At 41.0% G+C, this 23,369-nt stretch overlaps 1 protein-coding gene across 2 annotated transcripts in view; it reads left to right on the top strand.

The window, feature by feature from the left end:
* The window catches only part of ahnak (AHNAK nucleoprotein), a 34,508-nt gene extending 11,149 nt beyond the window's left edge, over positions 1–23,359 (top strand). For both annotated transcript variants that reach the window (XM_081698611.1, XM_035532018.2), the window contains one exon: positions 1,111–23,359. In XM_081698611.1, coding sequence (XP_081554737.1) covers positions 1,111–22,452 — 21,342 coding nt within the window. In that variant the 3' untranslated portion in view covers positions 22,453–23,359. The remainder of the gene's footprint in view (positions 1–1,110) is intronic.
* Positions 23,360–23,369: the final 10 nt, after the last annotated feature.

Raw genomic sequence — 23,369 nt, 5'->3', positions numbered from 1 at the left:
GTTTTTAAGGGACATATCAGCTTTTCAGCTTCTTTAGTTGGCTGTATGACTGTAAATGTATTGAAATTATATTGCTAATGTATTGCTAATGTGTATTGCTAATGGAGTTACTGAAAATTATATTGATTTACAAACAAAGCATGAAAGACATTGAACTATATATTATAATGTGCACGACAACTCAGGAACTGAGATGTCATTACTTATCTGAGATATCACTGACCATTGCTCAGTTATAAGTAAAACTTTTGAGGGCCTGTCATTTGCATCTGTGTGCACCACTGGTCTTATTTTCTTTTTATTAAAATTATGAAAGTAATATTTATAGTTGTACTTAATGACATTTCTCAATATTTAATGATGCAAAAAAAAAACAAAACACACAAATCTCTAGTTAATATAGGCTATCAAATGAACAATCTCATCATTGACCGTTTTGTCACCTGATTCTTAAACTTATGGGGCTCCATTTTCTTGGAAATATTGTTTGCTATTTTTATGACTGGCACAGACAAATTAATCCGATGCAGAGTGGCATAATTATAAAAAGAGGTTAGATAGACTGAATACATGATCAGAAGATGTGAATTATTTACATTATTTAACATATTATTTTCTATGTGTAATGGCACTGATTCACATTTAGTAGTAACAATAGAATTGTTTTTCCTTTAAAAATGATTAAATAGGTTAGCAGTTAGTAATCGGGAGATATAGTGTGCTCTTGTTTGTGGTCAAAACCATATAGTGAGAAATTGGACACATCTTAAGCTGCATGTTTGAAGTGAGAGCAAGTCTGAGAAAGCAGCAGTGCAAATGGTGTTTTAAGTCAAACAGGGATAACAAAAATACTGTTGCACTGGCAGATATTACATGTCACATGTCACCACCTACCTTGTATCAGACATATGTATTTCTGTCCATCAAATTAACAAATGGCAGTAAATGTGTGTGTACCCTACAAAATTAGAAAAAAATGTGGCTTTAACACTCCAGTGCAGCTACAAAATTAAAGCCCATGTTTTTTTTCATCTGAGACTTTCTGGCCTAATTTAATAAAATATAAAAATATTACAGTGAAGCATCTGTCAGTGATTTTTTTCTTTGCAGAGTGGGGATGATGAGGACTACAGAAGAATCTACACTAAGAAAATTAAGCCCAGGCTGAAGTCTGAGGACCTTGCAGAAGGAGTTGATGTTCGCACAGAACGTCACAGCAGCACCAGCAGTGATGGCAGCACCATTACTACCATTACTCGTCGCATCACAACTTACACTGTGGACATACCAGGTGGACCTGGCAAGCAACAGATTGATATTTCAAGCCCAGAATTCAAATATTTTTCACAGCATGAGCAATTAGAAGGAGGCTCTGCTCAGATCAGATTACCACATGGCAGTGTTATAAGCAAGGTTGGTGCAGCAGAGGGAGGTGATATGGGGGAAGTTAGATTCAGAGATCCAGAGGACACTGGCACCTCTGAGAAGCACTGGAGTTCAGGGCATGTCAAAACCACAATTATAAGAGGGACAGAAGGGAGTGGGAAGGAAAGGACATTTAATATGTCTGACACTGGATATGAGGCAAGAGCAGGGGAAGGGGAAGTGAGGCCTTCTAGATGGAGTGAGCTTGAGGGTAATTCAAAAAGCATGGATGCTTTCACTGCAGACATGAGTACAGGTATGGAGTTAGAAAAAGATGTAAGTCATGTTAACAAAATTGACCAGCATTTGAAAGAAACTGGAAAAGAACCAGCATTTAGCATTAGTATGAACACAGAAGATGTAATGATTCCACACTCAAACAAACATGAAATTGTTATTTCCAGGCCAGATACTGAAGCTGCACTAAAAGATTCAAATGTGAAAGGAGGAACTGAATTTGTTTCAGTGTTTTCCACAAAAGTGAGAACATTGGACAGCACAACAGCAGGAAAAGGCATGGAAACATCACATTCCGGTGACGTAAAGCTCTCAAAACTAAGCACAGATGTACATGGGTTCACAGTAGAAGGTAACATTAAAACACCAAGGGCAGAAACTGCAGATCTGGATGTATCAGTTCCAAAGGGAATTGATGACTTAGTTTCAAAAAAAGCGGATATGAAGATGCCGTTTGAATGTAAAGGTCTGAAGGTAGAGGACCCAGGAGTAGTTAATGTAAACCTTCCCAAAGCTGAAAATCAAAAAAAAGGTTTAGAAACTGATATCAAGTTATCAGAACATGATAGTGAAGAAAGTAATGGAAAAATCAAAATTTTGATACCATCTGTCACTAACACAAAGATTTCCATGCCTGATGTGGACATGAACATAAAGTGTCCAAATATCAAAGATGATACAGATGCCTCAGTACCAAGAGCTGAAGAGAATGTAAAAATGCCTAAAGCAGACATTAAGGCTGAAAGGGTTGATACTCAGGGACTTCAAGAAGGAATCAAGATGCCAAAAGTAGATATCAGTACACAACATAGTGAAATTGAGGGACCTGGGGGAAAAAAGAGGGGTCATCAATGTAAGCTACCATCTGTCTCTGATCCAAAGATCTCTATGCCTGATGTGGATTACAATGTCAAAGGCCCTAAAACAAAAGGGGATGATGTTTCTTTTTCAAAGATAGAAGGGATGATTAAGGTGACAAAAGGAGATGCAGCTTTTCCACAGGCTGATACTGATGGGCCTGATGTAGGATACAAATTCCCAAAAATGGAAATGCCTTCATTTGGACATAAGGGTCCAAAGACTAAGGGTTCTGATCTGAATGCAAGTTATACAAAGGCTGAAGCTAACATAAAAGCACCAGCTGAAGGGGCTCTCAAAGCACATAAAGTAGACCTTAAAGGTTCAAATGTGAAAGGCCTTCAGATGGATGTAAGTCTTCCCCATTGTGATGTTGATGTGAAAGAACCAGCAATAGATATCAAGGCCAAAGAATGTGAAATTGAGGGATCTGAAGGAAAAGTGAAGGGTCCAAAATGCAATATCCCTTCACTTTCTGGTCCAGAGATTTCTATGCTTGATATGGACTATAAAGTGAAAGAGCATAAAGTAAAAACGGCTGTAGATGTTTCAGTTGCAGAGACTAAAGGAGAAATCAATGTACAAAAAGCTGAGACTGAAGGGCCAGAGCTTGACACTGAAGGCCCTAATGCAGGCTGTAAAATACCTAAAATCAAAGTGCGATCAATTGGATTCAAAAGCCCTCTGATGGAAGGCGCTGATGCTGATGTAAATATTTCAAAATGGGACACAGATGGAAAAGAAGCTATGACTGACATCAAAAGGGCAGATACTGATGTTGAAGGACCAGAAGAACACATCAAGGGGCCCAAATCCAAAATGCACATCATATCTGGTCCAAAACTCTCAATGACTGATGTGGATTTCAATATTAAAGGTCCTAAACTAAAAACTGATGTAGACATCTCAGGTCCAAAGATTGAAGATGACATACAAAAGCCAAAAGTTGACATTAAGTGTCCAGATGTTAAAATTGAGGGAACAAAGGGAGGGGTTAAAATGCCCAAATTTAAAATGCCTACATTTGGATTCAAGGGGCCAAAGGCAGAGGGCGCTGATGTTGATATAACCATACCGAAAGGTGATATTGATGTTAAAGGCCCTAAGATTGAACTTAAAGGTCCAGATATGGAGGTTGGAGGACCAGAAGGAAACATCAAGGGTCCCAAACTCAAAATGCCCAGTATATCTGATCCAAAACTCTCTATGCCTGATGTGGATTTAAACATTAAAGGTCCAAAACTAAAAACTGACGTAGACATCTCAGGTCCCAAAATTGAAGGCGACATACAATTGCCGAAAGTTGACATTGAATGTCCAGATGTTAACATTGAGGGACCAAAGGGAGGGGTTAAAATGCCCAAAATGAAAATGCCTTCATTTGGATTCAAGGGGCCAAAGGTGGAGGGCCCAGATGTTGATATAACGCTACCACAAGGTGACATTGATGTTAAAGGCCCTAAGATAGATGTTAAAGGCCCAGATATGGATGTTGAAGGACCAGAAGGAAACATCAAGGGTCCCAAATTCAAAATGCCCACCATATCTGGTCCAAAACTCTCTATGCCTGATGTGGATTTCAACATTAAAGGTCCAAAACTAAAAACTGATGTAGACATCTCAGGTCCCAAAATTGAAGGCGACATGCAATTGCCGAAAGTTGATATTGAGTGTCCAGATGTTAACATTGAGGGATCAAAGGGAGGGGTTAAAATGCCCAAAATGAAAATGCCTTCATTTGGATTCAAGGGGCCAAAGGCAGAAGGCCCTGATGTTGATATAACCCTACCAAAAGGTGACATTGATGTTAAAGGCCCTAAGATAGACCTTAAAGGCCCAGATATGGATTTTGAAGGACCAGAAGGAAATATCAAGGGTCCCAAATTCAAAATGCCCACCATTTCTGGGCCAAAACTCTCTATGCCTGATCTGGATTTCAACATTAAAGGTCCTAAACTAAAAACTGATGTAGACGTCTCAGTTCCAAAGATTGAAGGCGACATGCAATTGCCGAAAGTTGACATTGAGTGTCCAGATGTTAACATTGAGGGACCAAAGGGAGGGGTTAAAATGCCCAAAATTAAAATGCCTTCATTTGGATTCAAGGGGCCAAAGGCAGAGGGCCCTGAAGTTGATATAACCCTACCAAAAGGTGACATTGATGTTAAAGGCCCTAAGATTGACCTTAAAGGCCCAGATATGGATGTTGAAGGACCAGAAGGAAATATCAAGGGTCCCAAATTCAAAATGCCCACCATTTCTGGGCCAAAACTCTCTATGCCTGATCTGGATTTCAACATTAAAGGTCCAAAACTAAAAACTGATGTAGACGTCTCAGTTCCAAAGATTGAAGGCAACATGCAATTGCCGAAAGTTGACATTGAGTGTCCAGATGTTAACATTGAGGGACCAAAGGGAGGGGTTAAAATGCCCAAAATGAAAATGCCTTCATTTGGATTCAAGGGGCCAAAGGCGGAGGGCCCAGATGTTGATATAACCCTACCAAAAGGTGACATTGATGTTAAAAGCCCTAAGATTGACCTTAAAGGCCCAGATATGGATGTTGAAGGACCAGAAGGAAACATCAAGGGTCCCAAATTCAAAATGCCCACAATATCTGGTCCAAAACTCTCTATGCCTGATGTGGATTTCAACATTAAAGGTCCAAAACTAAAAAGCGATGTAGACATCTCAGTTCCAAAGATTGAAGGCGACATGCAATTGCCGAAAGTTGACATTGAGTGTCCAGATGTTAACATTGAGGGACCAAAGGGAGGGGTTAAAATGCCCAAAATGAAAATGCCTTCATTTGGATTCAAGGGGCCAAAGGCCGAGGGCCCAGATTTTGATATAACCCTACCAAAAGGTGACATTGATGTTAAAGGCCCTAAGATAGACCTTAAAGGCCCAGATATGGATTTTGAAGGACCAGAAGGAAACATCAAGGGTCCCAAATTCAAAATGCCCACCTTATCTGGTCCAAAACTCTCTATGCCTGATGTGGATTTCAACATTAAAGGTCCTAAACTAAAAACAGATGTAGACATCTCAGGTCCCAAGATTGAAGGCGACATGCAATTGCCGAAAGTTGACATTGAGTGTCCAGATGTTAACATTGAGGGACCAAAGGGAGGGGTTAAAATGCCCAAAATTAAAATGCCTTCATTTGGATTCAAGGGGCCAAAGGCAGAGGGCCCTGAAGTTGATATAACCCTACCAAAAGGTGACATTGATGTTAAAGGCCCTAAGATTGACCTTAAAGGCCCAGATATGGATGTTGAAGGACCAGAAGGAAATATCAAGGGTCCCAAATTCAAAATGCCCACCATTTCTGGGCCAAAACTCTCTATGCCTGATCTGGATTTCAACATTAAAGGTCCAAAACTAAAAACTGATGTAGACGTCTCAGTTCCAAAGATTGAAGGCGACATGCAATTGCCGAAAGTTGACATTGAGTGTCCAGATGTTAACATTGAGGGACCAAAGGGAGGGGTTAAAATGCCCAAAATGAAAATGCCTTCATTTGGATTCAAGGGGCCAAAGGCCGAGGGCCCAGATTTTGATATAACCCTACCAAAAGGTGACATTGATGTTAAAGGCCCTAAGATAGACCTTAAAGGCCCAGATATGGATTTTGAAGGACCAGAAGGAAACATCAAGGGTCCCAAATTCAAAATGCCCACCTTATCTGGTCCAAAACTCTCTATGCCTGATGTGGATTTCAACATTAAAGGTCCTAAACTAAAAACAGATGTAGACATCTCAGGTCCCAAGATTGAAGGCGACATGCAATTGCCGAAAGTTGACATTGAGTGTCCAGATGTTAACATTGAGGGACCAAAGGGAGGGGTTAAAATGCCCAAAATTAAAATGCCTTCATTTGGATTCAAAGGGCCAAAGGCAGAGGGTCCTAAAGTTGATATAACCCTACCAAAAGGTGACATTGATGTTAAAGGCCCTAAGATTGACCTTAAAGGCCCAGATATGGATGTTGAAGGACCAGAAGGAAATATCAAGGGTCCCAAATTCAAAATGCCCACCATTTCTGGGCCAAAACTCTCTATGCCTGATCTGGATTTCAACATTAAAGGTCCAAAACTAAAAACTGATGTAGACGTCTCAGTTCCAAAGATTGAAGGCGACATGCAATTGCCGAAAGTTGACATTGAGTGTCCAGATGTTAACATTGAGGGACCAAAGGGAGGGGTTAAAATGCCCAAAATGAAAATGCCTTCATTTGGATTCAAGGGGCCAAAGGCGGAGGGCCCAGATTTTGATATAACCCTACCAAAAGGTGACATTGATGTTAAAGGCCCTAAGATTGACCTTAAAGGCCCAGATATGGATGTTGAAGGACCAGAAGGAAATATCAAGGGTCCCAAATTCAAAATGCCCACCATTTCTGGGCCAAAACTCTCTATGCCTGATCTGGATTTCAACATTAAAGGTCCAAAACTAAAAACTGATGTAGACGTCTCAGTTCCAAAGATTGAAGGCGACATGCAATTGCCGAAAGTTGACATTGAGTGTCCAGATGTTAACATTGAGGGACCAAAGGGAGGGGTTAAAATGCCCAAAATGAAAATGCCTTCATTTGGATTCAAGGGGCCAAAGGCGGAGGGCCCAGATGTTGATATAACCCTACCAAAAGGTGACATTGATGTTAAAAGCCCTAAGATTGACCTTAAAGGCCCAGATATGGATGTTGAAGGACCAGAAGGAAACATCAAGGGTCCCAAATTCAAAATGCCCACAATATCTGGTCCAAAACTCTCTATGCCTGATGTGGATTTCAACATGAAAGGTCCAAAACTAAAAACCGATGTAGACATCTCAGTTCCAAAGATTGAAGGCGACATGCAATTGCCGAAAGTTGACATTGAGTGTCCAGATGTTAACATTGAGGGACCAAAGGGAGGGGTTAAAATGCCCAAAATTAAAATGCCTTCATTTGGATTCAAGGGGCCAAAGGCAGAGGGCCCTGAAGTTGATATAACCCTACCAAAAGGTGACATTGATGTTAAAGGCCCTAAGATTGACCTTAAAGGCCCAGATATGGATGTTGAAGGACCAGAAGGAAATATCAAGGGTCCCAAATTCAAAATGCCCACCATTTCTGGGCCAAAACTCTCTATGCCTGATCTGGATTTCAACATTAAAGGTCCAAAACAAAAAACTGATGTAGACGTCTCAGTTCCAAAGATTGAAGGCGACATGCAATTGCCGAAAGTTGACATTGAGTGTCCAGATGTTAACACTGAGGGACCAAAGGGAGGGGTTAAAATGCCCAAAATGAAAATGCCTTCATTTGGATTCAAGGGGCCAAAGGCGGAGGGCCCAGATGTTGATATCACCCTACCAAAAGGTGACATTGATGTTAAAAGCCCTAAGATTGACCTAAAAGGCCCAGATATGGATGTTGAAGGACCAGAAGGAAACCTCAAGGGTCCCAAATTCAAAATGCCCACAATATCTGGTCCAAAACTCTCTATGCCTGATGTGGATTTCAACATTAAAGGTCCTAAACTAAAAACAGATGTAGACATCTCAGGTCCCAAGATTGAAGGCGACATGCAATTGCCGAAAGTTGACATTGAGTGTCCAGATGTTAACATTGAGGGACCAAAGGGAGGGGTTAAAATGCCCAAAATGAAAATGCCTTCATTTGGATTCAAGGGGCCAAAGGCAGAGGGCCCTGATGTTGATATAACCCTACCAAAAGGTGACATTGATGTTAAAGGCCCTAAGATTGACCTTAAAGGCCCAGATATGGATTTTGAAGGACCAGAAGGAAACATCAAGGGTCCCAAATTCAAAATGCCCACCATATCTGGTCCAAAACTCTCTATGCCTGATGTGGATTTCAACATTAAAGGTCCTAAACTAAAAACAGATGTAGACATCTCAAGTCCCAAGATTGAAGGCGACATGCAATTGCCGAAAGTTGACATTGAGTGTCCAGATGTTAACATTGAGGGACCAAAGGGAGGGGTTAAAATGCCCAAAATGAAAATGCCTTCATTTGGATTCAAGGGGCCAAAGTCCGAGGGCCCTGATGTTGATATAACCCTACCAAAAGGTGACATTGATGTTAAAGGCCCTAAGATAGACCTTAAAGGCCCAGATATGGATTTTGAAGGACCAGAAGGAAACATCAAGGGTCCCAAATTCAAAATGCCCACCTTATCTGGTCCAAAACTCTCTATGCCTGATGTGGATTTCAACATTAAAGGTCCTAAACTAAAAACAGATGTAGACATCACAGGTCCCAAGATTGAAGGCGACATGCAATTGCCGAAAGTTGACATTGAGTGTCCAGATGTTAACATTGAGGCACTAAAGCGAGGGGTTAAAATGCCCAAAATGAAAATGCCTTCATTTGGATTCAAGGGGCCAAAGGCAGATGGCCCTGAAGTTGATATAACCCTACCAAAAGGTGACATTGATGTTAAAGGCCCTAAGATTGACCTTAAAGGCCCAGATATGGATGTTGAAGGACCAGAAGGAAATATCAAGGGTCCCAAATTCAAAATGCCCACCATTTCTGGTCCAAAACTCTCTATGCCTGATCTGGATTTCAACATTAAAGGTCCAAAACTAAAAACTGATGTAGACGTCTCAGTTCCAAAGATTGAAGGCGACATGCAATTGCCGAAAGTTGACATTGAGTGTCCAGATGTTAACATTGAGGGACCAAAGGGAGGGGTTAAAATGCCCAAAATGAAAATGCCTTCATTTGGATTCAAGGGGCCAAAGGCCGAGGGCCCTGATGTTGATATAACCCTACCAAAAGGTGACATTGATGTTAAAGGCCCTAAGATAGACCTTAAAGGCCCAGATATGGATTTTGAAGGACCAGAAGGAAACATCAAGGGTCCCAAATTCAAAATGCCCACCATTTCTGGTCCAAAACTCTCTATGCCTGATCTGGATTTCAACATTAAAGGTCCAAAACTAAAAACTGATGTAGACGTCTCAGTTCCAAAGATTGAAGGCGACATGCAATTGCCGAAAGTTGACATTGAGTGTCCAGATGTTAACATTGAGGGACCAAAGGGAGGGGTTAAAATGCCCAAAATGAAAATGCCTTCATTTGGATTCAAGGGGCCAAAGGCCGAGGGCCCTGATGTTGATATAACCCTACCAAAAGGTGACATTGATGTTAAAGGCCCTAAGATAGACCTTAAAGGCCCAGATATGGATTTTGAAGGACCAGAAGGAAACATCAAGGGTCCCAAATTCAAAATGCCCACCATATCTGGTCCCAAACTCTCTATGCCTGATGTGGATTTCAACATTAAAGGTCCTAAACTAAAAACAGATGTAGACATCTCAGGTCCCAAGATTGAAGGCGACATGCAATTGCCGAAAGTTGACATTGAGTGTCCAGATGTTAACATTGAGGGACCAAAGGGAGGGGTTAAAATGCCCAAAATGAAAATGCCTTCATTTGGATTCAAGGGGCCAAAGGCCGAGGGCCCAGATTTTGATATAACCCTACCAAAAGGTGACATTGATGTTAAAGGCCCTAAGATAGACCTTAAAGGCCCAGATATGGATTTTGAAGGACCAGAAGGAAACATAAAGGGTCCCAAATTCAAAATGCCCACCTTATCTGGTCCAAAACTCTCTATGCCTGATGTGGATTTCAACATTAAAGGTCCTAAACTAAAAACTGATGTAGACGTCTCAGTTCCAAAGATTGAAGGCGACATGCAATTGCCGAAAGTTGACATTGAGTGTCCAGATGTTAACATTGAGGGACCAAAGGGAGGGGTTAAAATGCCCAAAATGAAAATGCCTTCATTTGGATTCAAGGGGCCAAAGGCAGACGGGCCTGAAGTTGATATAACCCTACCAAAAGGTGACATTGATGTTAAAGGCCCTAAGATTGACCTTAAAGGCCCAGATATGGATGTTGAAGGACCAGAAGGAAATATCAAGGGTCCCAAATTCAAAATGCCCACCATTTCTGGTCCAAAACTCTCTATGCCTGATCTGGATTTCAACATTAAAGGTCCAAAACTAAAAACTGATGCAGACGTCTCAGTTCCAAAGATTGAAGGCGACATGCAATTGCCGAAAGTTGACATTGAGTGTCCAGAGGTTAACATTGAGGGACCAAAGGGAGGGGTTAAAATGCCCAAAATGAAAATGCCTTCATTTGGATTCAAGGGGCCAAAGGCCGAGGGCCCTGATGTTGATATAACCCTACCAAAAGGTGACATTGATGTTAAAGGCCCTAAGATAGACCTTAAAGGCCCAGATATGGATTTTGAAGGACCAGAAGGAAACATCAAGGGTCCCAAATTCAAAATGCCCACCTTATCTGGTCCAGAACTCTCTATGCCTGATGTGGATTTCAACATTAAAGGTCCTAAACTAAAAACAGATGTAGACATCTCATGTCCCAAGATTGAAGGTGACATGCAATTGCCGAAAGTTGACATTGAGTGTCCAGATGTTAACATTGAGGGACCAAAGGGAGGGGTTAAAATGCCCAAAATGAAAATGCCTTCATTTGGATTCAAGGGGCCAAAGGCGGAGGGCCCAGATGTTGATATAACCCTACCAAAAGGTGACATTGATGTTAAAGGCCCTAAGATTGACCTTAAAGGCCCAGAAATGGATGTTGAAGGACCAGAAGGAAATATCAAGGGTCCCAAATTCAAAATGCCGACCATTTCTGGTCCTAAACTCTCTATGCCTGATCTGGATTTCAACATTAAAGGTCCAAAACTAAAAACTGATGTAGACGTCTCAGTTCCAAAGATTGAAGGCGACATGCAATTGCCGAAAGTTGACATTGAGTGTCCAGATGTTAACATTGAGGGACCAAAGGGAGGGGTTAAAATGCCCAAAATGAAAATGCCTTCATTTGGATTCAAGGGGCCAAAGGCAGACGGCCCTGAAGTTGATATAACCCTACCAAAAGGTGACATTGATGTTAAAGGCCCTAAGATTGACCTTAAAGGCCCAGATATGGATGTTGAAGGACCAGAAGGAAATATCAAGGGTCCCAAATTCAAAATGCCCACCATTTCTGGTCCAAAACTCTCTATGCCTGATCTGGATTTCAACATTAAAGGTCCAAAACTAAAAACTGATGCAGACGTCTCAGTTCCAAAGATTGAAGGCGACATGCAATTGCCGAAAGTTGACATTGAGTGTCCAGATGTTAACATTGAGGGACCAAAGGGAGGGGTTAAAATGCCCAAAATGAAAATGCCTTCATTTGGATTCAAGGGGCCAAAGGCCGAGGGCCCTGATGTTGATATAACCCTACCAAAAGGTGACATTGATGTTAAAGGCCCTAAGATAGACCTTAAAGGCCCAGATATGGATTTTGAAGGACCAGAAGGAAACATCAAGGGTCCCAAATTCAAAATGCCCACCTTATCTGGTCCAAAACTCTCTATGCCTGATGTGGATTTCAACATTAAAGGTCCTAAACTAAAAACAGATGTAGACATCTCATGTCCCAAGATTGAAGGTGACATGCAATTGCCGAAAGTTGACATTGAGTGTCCAGATGTTAACATTGAGGGACCAAAGGGAGGGGTTAAAATGCCCAAAATGAAAATGCCTTCATTTGGATTCAAGGGGCCAAAGGCGGAGGGCCCAGATGTTGATATAACCCTACCAAAAGGTGACATTGATGTTAAAGGCCCTAAGATTGACCTTAAAGGCCCAGAAATGGATGTTGAAGGACCAGAAGGAAATATCAAGGGTCCCAAATTCAAAATGCCCACCATTTCTGGTCCAAAACTCTCTATGCCTGATCTGGATTTCAACATTAAAGGTCCAAAACTAAAAACTGATGTAGACGTCTCAGTTCCAAAGATTGAAGGCGACATGCAATTGCCGAAAGTTGACATTGAGTGTCCAGATGTTAACATTGAGGGACCAAAGGGAGGGGTTAAAATGCCCAAAATGAAAATGCCTTCATTTGGATTCAAGGGGCCAAAGGCAGAGGGCCCAGATTTTGATATAACCCTACCAAAAGGTGACATTGATGTTAAAAGCCCTAAGATTGACCTTAAAGGCCCAGATATGGATGTTGAAGGACCAGAAGGAAACATCAAGGGTCCCAAATTCAAAATGCCCACAATATCTGGTCCAAAACTCTCTATGCCTGATGTGGATTTCAACATTAAAGGTCCTAAACTAAAAACTGATGTAGGCATCTCAAGTCCCAAGATTGAAGGCGACATGCAATTGCCGAAAGTTGATATTGAGTGTCCAGATGTTAACATTGAGGGACCAAAGGGAGGGTTTAAAATGCCCAAAATTAAAATGCCTTCATTTGGATTCAAGGGACCAAAGGCAGAGGGCCCTGAAGTTGATATAACCCTACCAAAAGGTGACATTGATGTTAAAGGCCCTAAGATAGACCTTAAAGGCCCAGATATGAATGTTGAAGGACCAGAAGGAAACATCAAGGGTCCCAAATTCAAAATGCCCACAATATCTGGTCCAAAACTTTCTATGCCTGATCTGGATTTCAAAATTAAAGGTCCAAAACTAAAAACCGATGTAGACGTCACAGTTCCAAAGATTGAAGGCGACATGCAATTGCCAAAGGTTGACATTGAGTGTCCAGATGTTAACATTGAGGGACCAAAGGGAGGGGTTAAAATGCCCAAAATGAAAATGCCTTCATTTGGATTTAAGGGGCCAAAGGCCGAGGGCCCTGATGTTGATATAACCCTACCAAAAGGTGACATTGATGTTAAAGGCCCTAAGATAGACCTTAAAGGCCCAGATATGGATGTTGAAGGACCAGAAGGAAACATCAAGGGTCCCAAATTCAAAATGCCCACAATATCTGGTCCAAAACTCTCTATGCCTGATGTGGATTTCAACATTAAAGGTCCTAAACTAAAAACTGATGTAGACATCTCAAGTCCCAAGATTGAAGGCGACATGCAATTGCCGAAAGTTGATATTGAGTGTCCAGATGTTAACATTGAGGGACCAAAGGGAGGGATTAAAATGCCCAAAATTAAAATGCCTTCATTTGGATTCAAGGGGCCAAAGGCAGAGGGCCCTGAAGTTGAAATAACACTACCAAAAGGTGACATTGATGTTAAAAGCCCTAAGATTGACCTTACATGCCCAGATATGGATGTTGAAGGAGCAGAAGGAAATATCAAGGGTCCCAAATTCAAAATGCCCACCATATCTGGTCCAAAACTCTCTATGCCTGATCTGGATTTCAACATTAAAGGTCCAAAATTAAAAACCGATGTAGATGTCTCAGTTCCAAAGATTGAAGGCGACATGCAACTGCCGAAAGTTGACATTGAGTGTCCAGATGTTAACATTGAGGGACCAAAGGGAGGGGTTAAAATGCCCAAAATGAAAATGCCTTCATTTGGATTCAAGGGGCCAAAGGCAGAGGGCCCTGATGTTGATATAACCCTACCAAAAGGTGACATTGATGTTAAAGGCCCTAAGATAGACCTTAAAGGCCCAGATATAGATTTTGAAGGACCAGAAGGAAACCTCAAGGGTCCCAAATTCAAAATGCCCACAATATCTGGTCCAAAACTCTCTATGCCTGATGTGGATTTCAACATTAAAGGTCCTAAACTAAAGACTGATGTAGACATCTCAGGTCCCAAGATTGAAGGCGACATGCACTTGCCGAAAGTTGACATTGAGTGTCCAGATGTTAACATTGAGGGACCAAAGGGAGGAGTAAAAATGCCCAAAATGAAAATGCCTTCATTTGGATTCAAGGGGCCAAAGGCGGAGGGCCCTGATGTTGATATAACCCTACCAAAAGGTGACATTGATGTTAAAGGCCCTAAGATTGACCTTAAAGGCCCAGATATGGATTTTGAAGGACCAGAAGGAAATATCAAGGGTCCCAAATTCAAAATGCCCACCATATCTGGTCCAAAACTCTCTATGCCTGATCTGGATTTCAACATTAAAGGTCCAAAACTAAAAACTGATGTAGACATCTCAGGTCCCAAGATTGAAGGCGACATGCAATTGCCCAAAGTTGACATTGAGTGTCCAGATGTTAACATTGAGGGACCAAAGGGAGGGATTAAAATGCCCAAAATGAAAATGCCTTCATTTGGATTCAAGGGGCCAAAGGCAGAGGGCCCTGATGTTGATATAACCCTACCAAAAGGTGACATTGATGTTAAAGGCCCTAAGATAGACCTTAAAGGCCCAGATATAGATTTTGAAGGACCAGAAGGAAACCTCAAGGGTCCCAAATTCAAAATGCCCACCATATCTGGTCCAAAACTCTCTATGCCTGATCTGGATTTCAACATTAAAGGTCCAAAACTAAAAACTGATGTAGACGTCTCAGTTCCAAAGATTGAAGGTGACATTAAATTGCCAGAAGTTGATATTGATTGTCCAGATGTTAACATTGAGGGACCAAAGGGAGGGGTTAAAATGCCCAAAATTAAAATGCCTTCATTTGGATTCAAGGGGCCAAAGGCAGAGGGCCCTGAAGTTGATATAACCCTACCAAAAGGTGACATTGATGTTAAAGGCCCTAAGATTGACCTTAAAGGCCCAGATATGGATGTTGAAGGACCAGAAGGAAATATCAAGGGTCCTAAATTCAAAATGCCCACCATATCTGGTCCAAAACTCTCTATGCCTGATCTGGATTTCAACATTAAAGGTCCAAAACTAAAAACCGATGTAGACATCTCAGGTCCCAAGATTGAAGGCGACATGCAATTGCCGAAAGTTGATATTGAGTGTCCAGATGTTAACATTGAGGGACCAAAGGGAGGTGTTAAAATGCCCAAAATTAAAATGCCTTCATTTGGATTCAAGGGGCCAAAGGCAGAGGGCCCAGATGTTGATATAACCCTACCAAAAGGTGACTTTGATGTTAAAGGCCCTAAGATTGACCTTAAAGGCCCAGATATGGATGTTGAAGGACCAGAAGGAAACATCAAGGGTCCCAAATTCAAAATGCCCACCATATCTGGTCCAAAACTCTCTATGCCTGATCTGGATTTCAACATTAAAGGTCCTAAACTAAAAACTGATGTAGACATCTCAGGTCCCAAGATTGAAGGCGACATGCAATTGCCCAAAGTTGACATTGAGTGTCCAGATGTTAACATTGAGGGACCAAAGGGAGGGATTAAAATGCCCAAAATGAAAATGCCTTCATTTGGATTCAAGGGGCCAAAGGCAGAGGGCCCTGATGTTGATATAACCCTACCAAAAGGTGACATTGATGTTAAAGGCCCTAAGATAGACCTTAAAGGCCCAGATATAGATTTTGAAGGACCAGAAGGAAACCTCAAGGGTCCCAAATTCAAAATGCCCACCATATCTGGTCCAAAACTCTCTATGCCTGATCTGGATTTCAACATTAAAGGTCCAAAACTAAAAACTGATGTAGACGTCTCAGTTCCAAAGATTGAAGGTGACATTAAATTGCCAGAAGTTGATATTGATTGTCCAGATGTTAACATTGAGGGACCAAAGGGAGGGGTTAAAATGCCCAAAATTAAAATGCCTTCATTTGGATTCAAGGGGCCAAAGGCAGAGGGCCCTGAAGTTGATATAACCCTACCAAAAGGTGACATTGATGTTAAAGGCCCTAAGATTGACCTTAAAGGCCAAGATATGGATGTTGAAGGACCAGAAGGAAATATCAAGGGTCCTAAATTCAAAATGCCCACCATATCTGGTCCAAAACTCTCTATGCCTGATCTGGATTTCAACATTAAAGGTCCAAAACTAAAAACCGATGTAGACATCTCAGGTCCCAAGATTGAAGGCGACATGCAATTGCCGAAAGTTGATATTGAGTGTCCAGATGTTAACATTGAGGGACCAAAGGGAGGTGTTAAAATGCCCAAAATTAAAATGCCTTCATTTGGATTCAAGGGGCCAAAGGCAGAGGGCCCAGATGTTGATATAACCCTACCAAAAGGTGACTTTGATGTTAAAGGCCCTAAGATTGACCTTAAAGGCCCAGATATGGATGTTGAAGGACCAGAAGGAAATATCAAGGGTCCCAAATTCAAAATGCCCACCATATCTGGTCCAAAACTCTCTATGCCTGATCTGGATTTCAACATTAAAGGTCCAAAACTAAAAACCGATGTAGGCATCTCAGGTCCCAAAATTGAAGGCGACATGCAATTGCCGAAAGTTGACATTGAGTGTCCAGATGTTAACATTGAGGGACCAAAGGGAGGGGTTAAAATGCCCAAAATGAAAATGCCTTCATTTGGATTCAAGGGGCCAAAGGTGGAGGGCCCAGATGTTGATATAACCCTACCAAAAGGTGACATTGATGTTAAAAGCCCTAAGATTGACATTAAAGGCCCAGATATGGATGTTGAAGGACCAGAAGGAAACATCAAGGGTCCCAAATTCAAAATGCCCACAATATCTGGTCCAAAACTCTCTATGCCTGATCTGGATTTCAACATTAAAGGTCCTAAACTAAAAACTGATGTAGACATCTCAGGTCCCAAGATTGAAGGCGACATGCAATTGCCAAAAGTTGATATTGAGTGTCCAGATGTTAACAATGAGGGACCAAAGGGAGGGGTTAAAATGCCCAAAATGAAAATGCCTTCATTTGGATTCAAGGGGCCAAAGGTGGAGGGCCCAGATGTTGATATAACCCTACCAAAAGGTGACATTGATGTTAAAAGCCCTAAGATTGACCTTAAAGGCCCAGATATGGATGTTGAAGGACCAGAAGGAAATATCAAGGGTCCTAAATTCAAAATGCCCACAATATCTGGTCCAAAACTCTCTATGCCTGATCTGGATTTCAACATTAAAGGTCCAAAACTAAAAACCGATGTAGACATCTCAGGTCCCAAGATTGAAGGCGACATGCAATTGCCGAAAGTTGATATTGAGTGTCCAGATGTTAACATTGAGGGACCAAAGGGAGGTGTTAAAATGCCCAAAATTAAAATGCCTTCATTTGGATTCAAGGGGCCAAAGGCAGAGGGCCCAGATGTTGATATAACCCTACCAAAAGGTGACTTTGATGTTAAAGGCCCTAAGATTGACCTTAAAGGCCCAGATATGGATGTTGAAGGACCAGAAGGAAATATCAAGGGTCCCAAATTCAAAATGCCCACCATATCTGGTCCAAAACTCTCTATGCCTGATCTGGATTTCAACATTAAAGGTCCAAAACTAAAAACCGATGTAGGCATCTCAGGTCCCAAAATTGAAGGCGACATGCAATTGCCGAAAGTTGACATTGAGTGTCCAGATGTTAACATTGAGGGACCAAAGGGAGGGGTTAAAATGCCCAAAATGAAAATGCCTTCATTTGGATTCAAGGGGCCAAAGGCAGAGGGCCCTGAAGTTGATATAACCCTACCAAAAGGTGACTTTGATGTTAAAGGCCCTAAGATTGACCTTAAAGGCCCAGATATGGATGTTGAAGGACCAGAAGGAAATATCAAGGGTCCTAAATTCAAAATGCCCACCATATCTGGTCCAAAACTCTCTATGCCTGATCTGGATTTCAACATTAAAGGTCCAAAACTTAAAACTGATGTAGACATCTCAGGTCCAAAAATTGAAGGCGACATGCAACTGCCGAAAGTTGACATTGAGTGTCCAGATGTTAACATTGAGGGACCAAAGGGAGGGGTAAAAATGCCCAAAATGAAAATGCCTTCTTTTGGATTCAAGGGGCCAAAGGTGGAGGGCCCTGAAGTTGATATAACCCTACCAAAAGGTGACATTGATGTTAAAGGCCCTAAGATTGACCTTAAAGGCCCAGATATGGATGTTGAAGGACCAGAAGGAAATATCAAGGGTCCCAAATTCAAAATGCCCACCATATCTGGTCCAAAACTCTCTATGCCTGATCTGGATTTCAACATTAAAGGTCCAAAACTTAAAACTGATGTAGGCATCTCAGGTCCCAAGATTGAAGGCGACATGCAATTGCCGAAAGTTGACATTGAGTGTCCAGATGTTAACATTGAGGGACCAAAGGGAGGGGTAAAAATGCCCAAAATGAAAATGCCTTCTTTTGGATTCAAGGGGCCAAAGGTGGAGGGCCCTGAAGTTGATATAACCTTACCAAAAGGTGACATTGATGTTAAAGGCCCTAAGATAGACCTTAAAGGCCCAGATATGGATGTTGAAGGACCAGAAGGAAATATCAAGGGTCCCAAATTCAAAATGCCCAACATATCTGGTCCAAAACTCTCTATGCCTGATCTGGATTTCAACATTAAAGGTCCAAAACTAAAAACCGATGTAGACATCTCAGGTCCCAAGATTGAAGGTGACATGCAATTGCCGAAAGTTGATATTGAGTGTCCAGATGTTAACATCGAGGGACCAAAGGGTGGGGTTAAAATGCCCAAAATGAAAATGCCTTCATTTGGATTCAAGGGGCCAAAGGCAGAGGGCCCAGATGTTGATATAACCCTACCAAAAGGTGACATTGATGTTAAAGGCCCTAAGATTGACCTTAAAGGCCCAGATATGGATGTTGAAGGACCAGAAGGGACCATCAAGAGTCCCAAATTCAAAATGCCCAAAATTAAAATGCCATCCTTGGGATTCAAAAGCCCAAAGGCAGAGAGCTCTGATGTTGCTATTACTCTACCAAAAGGTGACATTGATGTTAAAGGAGCTAAAATTGACGTTACATGCCCAGATATGGATATTGAAGGTCCAGAAGGAAACATCAAGGGTCCCAAATTCAAAATGCCCTCAATATCTGGTCCAAAACTCTCTATGCCTGATGTGGATTTCAACATTAAAGGTCCTAAACTAAAAACCGATGTAGACGTCTCAGTTCCAAAGATTGAAGGCGACATGCAATTGCCAAAAGTTGACATTGAGTGTCCAGATGTTAACATTGAGGGACCAAAAGGAGGGGTTAAAATGCCCAAAATTAAAATGCCTTCATTTGGATTCAAGGGGCCAAAGGCGGAGGGCCCAGATGTTGATATAACCCTACCACACGGTGACATTGATGTTAAAGGCCCTAAGATAGACCTTAAAGGCCCAGATATGGATGTTGAAGGACCGGAAGGAAACATCAAAGGTCCCAAATTCAAAATGCCCACCATATCTGGTCCAAAACTCTCTATGCCTGATCTGGATTTCAACATTAAAGGTCCAAAACTAAAAACCGATGTAGACATCTCAGTTCCAAAGATTGAAGGCGACATGCAATTGCCAAAAGTTGACATTGAGTGTCCAGATGTTAACGTTGAGGGACCAAAGGGAGGTGTTAAAATGCCCAAAATGAAAATGCCTTCCTTTGGATTCAAGGGGACAAACGTAGAGGGCCATGGTGTTGATATAACCCTACCAAAAGGTGACATTGATGTTAAAGGCCCTAAGATAAACCTTAAAGGCCCAGATATGGATGTTGAAGGACCAGACGGAAACATCAAGGGTCCCAAATACACAATGCCCACTTCATCAGGCCCTAAGCTCTTTATGCCAGACATGGATTTCAACATTAAGGGTCCGAAACTAAAATCCGATATCGACATCTCAGGTCCAAAGATTGAGGGTGACATGAAACTGCCCAAAGGTGACTTTGAGGTTACAGATATTAATGTCGAGGGACCAGATGGAGGACTTCATATACCCCAAATTAAAATGCCATCCTTTGGATTCAAAGGCCCAAAGGCAGAGGGCTCTGAGGTTGAAATTACTCTACCAAAAGGTGACATTGATGTTAAAGGCCCCAAGATAGACATTAAAGGCCCAGATCTGCATATTGAAGGACCAGAAGGAAACATCAATGATCCCAAATTCAAAATGCCCACTATATCTGGTCCAAAACTCTCGATGCCTGATGTGGATTTCAACATTAAAGGTCCTAAACTAATGTCTGATATAGACATCTCAGTTCCAAAGATTGAAGGTGACATCAAATTTCCAAAAGTTGACATTGAGTGTCCAGGTGTTAAAGCTGAGGGACCAGAGGGAGGAGTTAATATACCCCAAATTAAAATGCCATCCTTTGGATTCAAAGGCCCAACGGCAGAAGGCTCTGATGTTGCTATTACTCTACCAAAAGGTGGCATTGATGTTAAAGGCCCTAAGATTGATCTTAAAGGCCCAGATATGGATGTTGAAGGACCAGAAGGAAACATCAAGGGTCCCACATTCAAAATGCCAACCATATCTGGTCCAAAACTCTCTATGCCTGATGTGGATTTCAACATTAAAGATCCTAAAGTAAAAACCGATGTAGACTTTTCAGGTCCAAAGGTTGAAGATGACATGAATGTACCAAAAGTTGACATTGAGTGTCCAGATTTTAACATTGAGTGTCCTGGAGATGGTTTGAATATGCCCAAAATTAAATTACCATCCTTTGGATCAAAGAGCTCCAAGGTGAAATGTCCTGATGCTGATGTTAGTCTTTCCAAGGACAGTAAAATCAGAGCTCCCAAAATTGATGTCAAGATCCCACCTTTTGAAACTAATATTGAAAGCCCTCATATGGATATGAAGGGGAAGAAGGGGCAATTTAAATTGCCAAAGGTGAAAAGTAAAGTGAAAACTGACATTGATGTTGATACTAAAACTGATAATATGAAGTTAGATACAGACTCACCTGACTTCCACCTTAAAGGACCCAAGGTAAAGAAGACATTGTTTGGAAAAATACATTTTCCAGATGTTGAATTTGACATTAAATCCCCCAAAGATAAAGGGGCTGGCTCAGTAAATGTACTTTCAAAATCAGCCGATTTAGATTTATCACCTCCAAGACTTATGGCAGATATTGAAGGTGTTGACATTCAGACACCATCTTTCAGCTCTAAGGGACCTGATGTAAAATCAAAAAAAGCCAAAGTCAAAGCTTCAGATGTTAGTTTAGAAGGATGTAGTTTAAAAGTTAAGGGAATTTCTGATTCAACTGGAGTGAAGAGCCAAGGCTTAAAAATTACCTCTCATGACAAAAAAATCTCTGAAATGTCTACTCCAGAGTTTAGTTTGAAGGGTATTGAAAGAAAGGGAAGCTTTGAAGGTGCAATTAAGTGTCATACGATTGATAAAGAAGGTGTTAACATTGTAGGAGAAATTCAGGATATAGAACTGAAGATTCCAAATGAAAAGATTAAAGTGTCCCATGGAAGTGATTCAGCTGAGAAAAGCAGAGAATCTGGAGAGAGTACTAATCTAACAACATCTGGATCAATTGAACATCCTGAGGGCAATATAACCTTTCCTAAGATCAGGGTACCAAAGTTTGGAATTGTTTTACCTAAGGTAGATGGAAGGGAGATGGGTACAGATGTAGATTCAGGAGAACTAACTGCTACTGGTAGTGTTAGTTCAGAAAGTCCACAGATGCAGAGTCCTACTACTGCTTTGAAAAGCAGTGGTGGAAAAATAAAATTAAAAAAGCCACGATTTTTTGGCAAGTCTAAAATCAAGGGTGGAAGTTCATCTGATCTTACCCTTCAGGGACCTGAAATTGAAATCATTGGTGAAGGGGGTTCTAAGGTGTGTAAAGGATTAAGTATGAGTTCTGGAGAATTGGTAGAGGGTGGATCTTCTGGATTAAAAATTTCACCAAAGAGTAAATCAGCTTCACTTGATCTTTATAAAAAGTCTAGGCCTCGTTCTTCCTCAATGAGCGATGAAGGAGAACTTGCCTCTCCACTTTCTGTTGAAGGGCATTTACAGACAGAGGGTGGTAATATTTCAATGGATGTTGGAGGGGGTAAGGCAACAGGCAAAAAAGGAAAGTTAAAGTTTGGCACATTTGGCGGGTTTGGTTCAAAGTCCAAGGGTTCATATGAAGTGACACTTGGCGATGATAGTGAAGCAAGGGCTGAAGGAGCTAGTGGAACTTTTTCATCAAAGAAGTCCAGAGTGTCATCATCGAGCAGTGATAGTGGTTCAAAAAGTGGTTTTCGCTTCCCACAGGTTGAAATAGCTGTTTCCCCCAAAAAATAATGCATTGTGATACCATTAAGGGGCACTAATATTCTAGCCATTCTCTGTGCTATCTGCTGATATACAACTATGCCTCCTTACACTACAATGCACTTCCATAAGTTTTGTTGCTATGTTTTGCTGCATTTCTCTTTTGAACCATGAATAATCAGCCTTTCATTTTGCTGGGGTAAATGTCAAGTCTTAAAATCACAATTTAACTGTAAATAAGATAAATCTGTATTGTAATTTTAAATGTCATTTGTAAATAAAACACTATTGGGCCTACTATCACAATTTATATTCAAGATCATGCCCAATGGCTAGTGGAGATGAAATATCTGCATCTGGTTTTTAAAAAAAATTATGATATATTTTTTTAATGATTAACCTTTATTGGAAAGGGTTTAGCATACATCTGTCACAAAGAATCCATCTATTGTTACATATAAGAATATATTTGCAGTTGCAATAATTAAAGATTTTATAATTTCCATGCTCCAATTAATCAGTGCTGTATAATACAAAAATGTAAGCCACATAGCATTCAAATGTCATCATATATTTTAGGACTGTAAAAATGTAAATAAACTGCTGATACAATATATAGGAGGCATGGCTTTGGTATATATAATCAGGATGCAATCTATATAAAAATAATCACTAAGTATTTATCTCATTAAACTATTATACTGACATAAATTTTCTAACAACAAATACTTTCTGCATGTACAATAAAATCCAGAAAATGGTCTATCAACCTAAATTGTTTGCCATTTCACTAACATAATCTTCTCCATCTCACTCACATTAATTTTTACACAGAACAGGGCAACCCTTATGTGGGATGTTATACATTTCTAAGTTGTTTCTTACTTTCATTTTCTGTGTTAGCTGCAAAAAAATTCAATAAAGTGTTCAATACTTAGTGTGTATGT

Source organism: Electrophorus electricus, chromosome 16 (genome assembly GCF_041902795.1).
Source record: "Electrophorus electricus isolate QZ-2024a chromosome 16, ASM4190279v1, whole genome shotgun sequence".
NCBI lineage: Eukaryota > Metazoa > Chordata > Actinopteri > Gymnotiformes > Gymnotidae > Electrophorus > Electrophorus electricus.
Note: the sequence above shows the minus strand (reverse complement) of the source record. Positions and strands in the feature narration are given on the sequence as shown.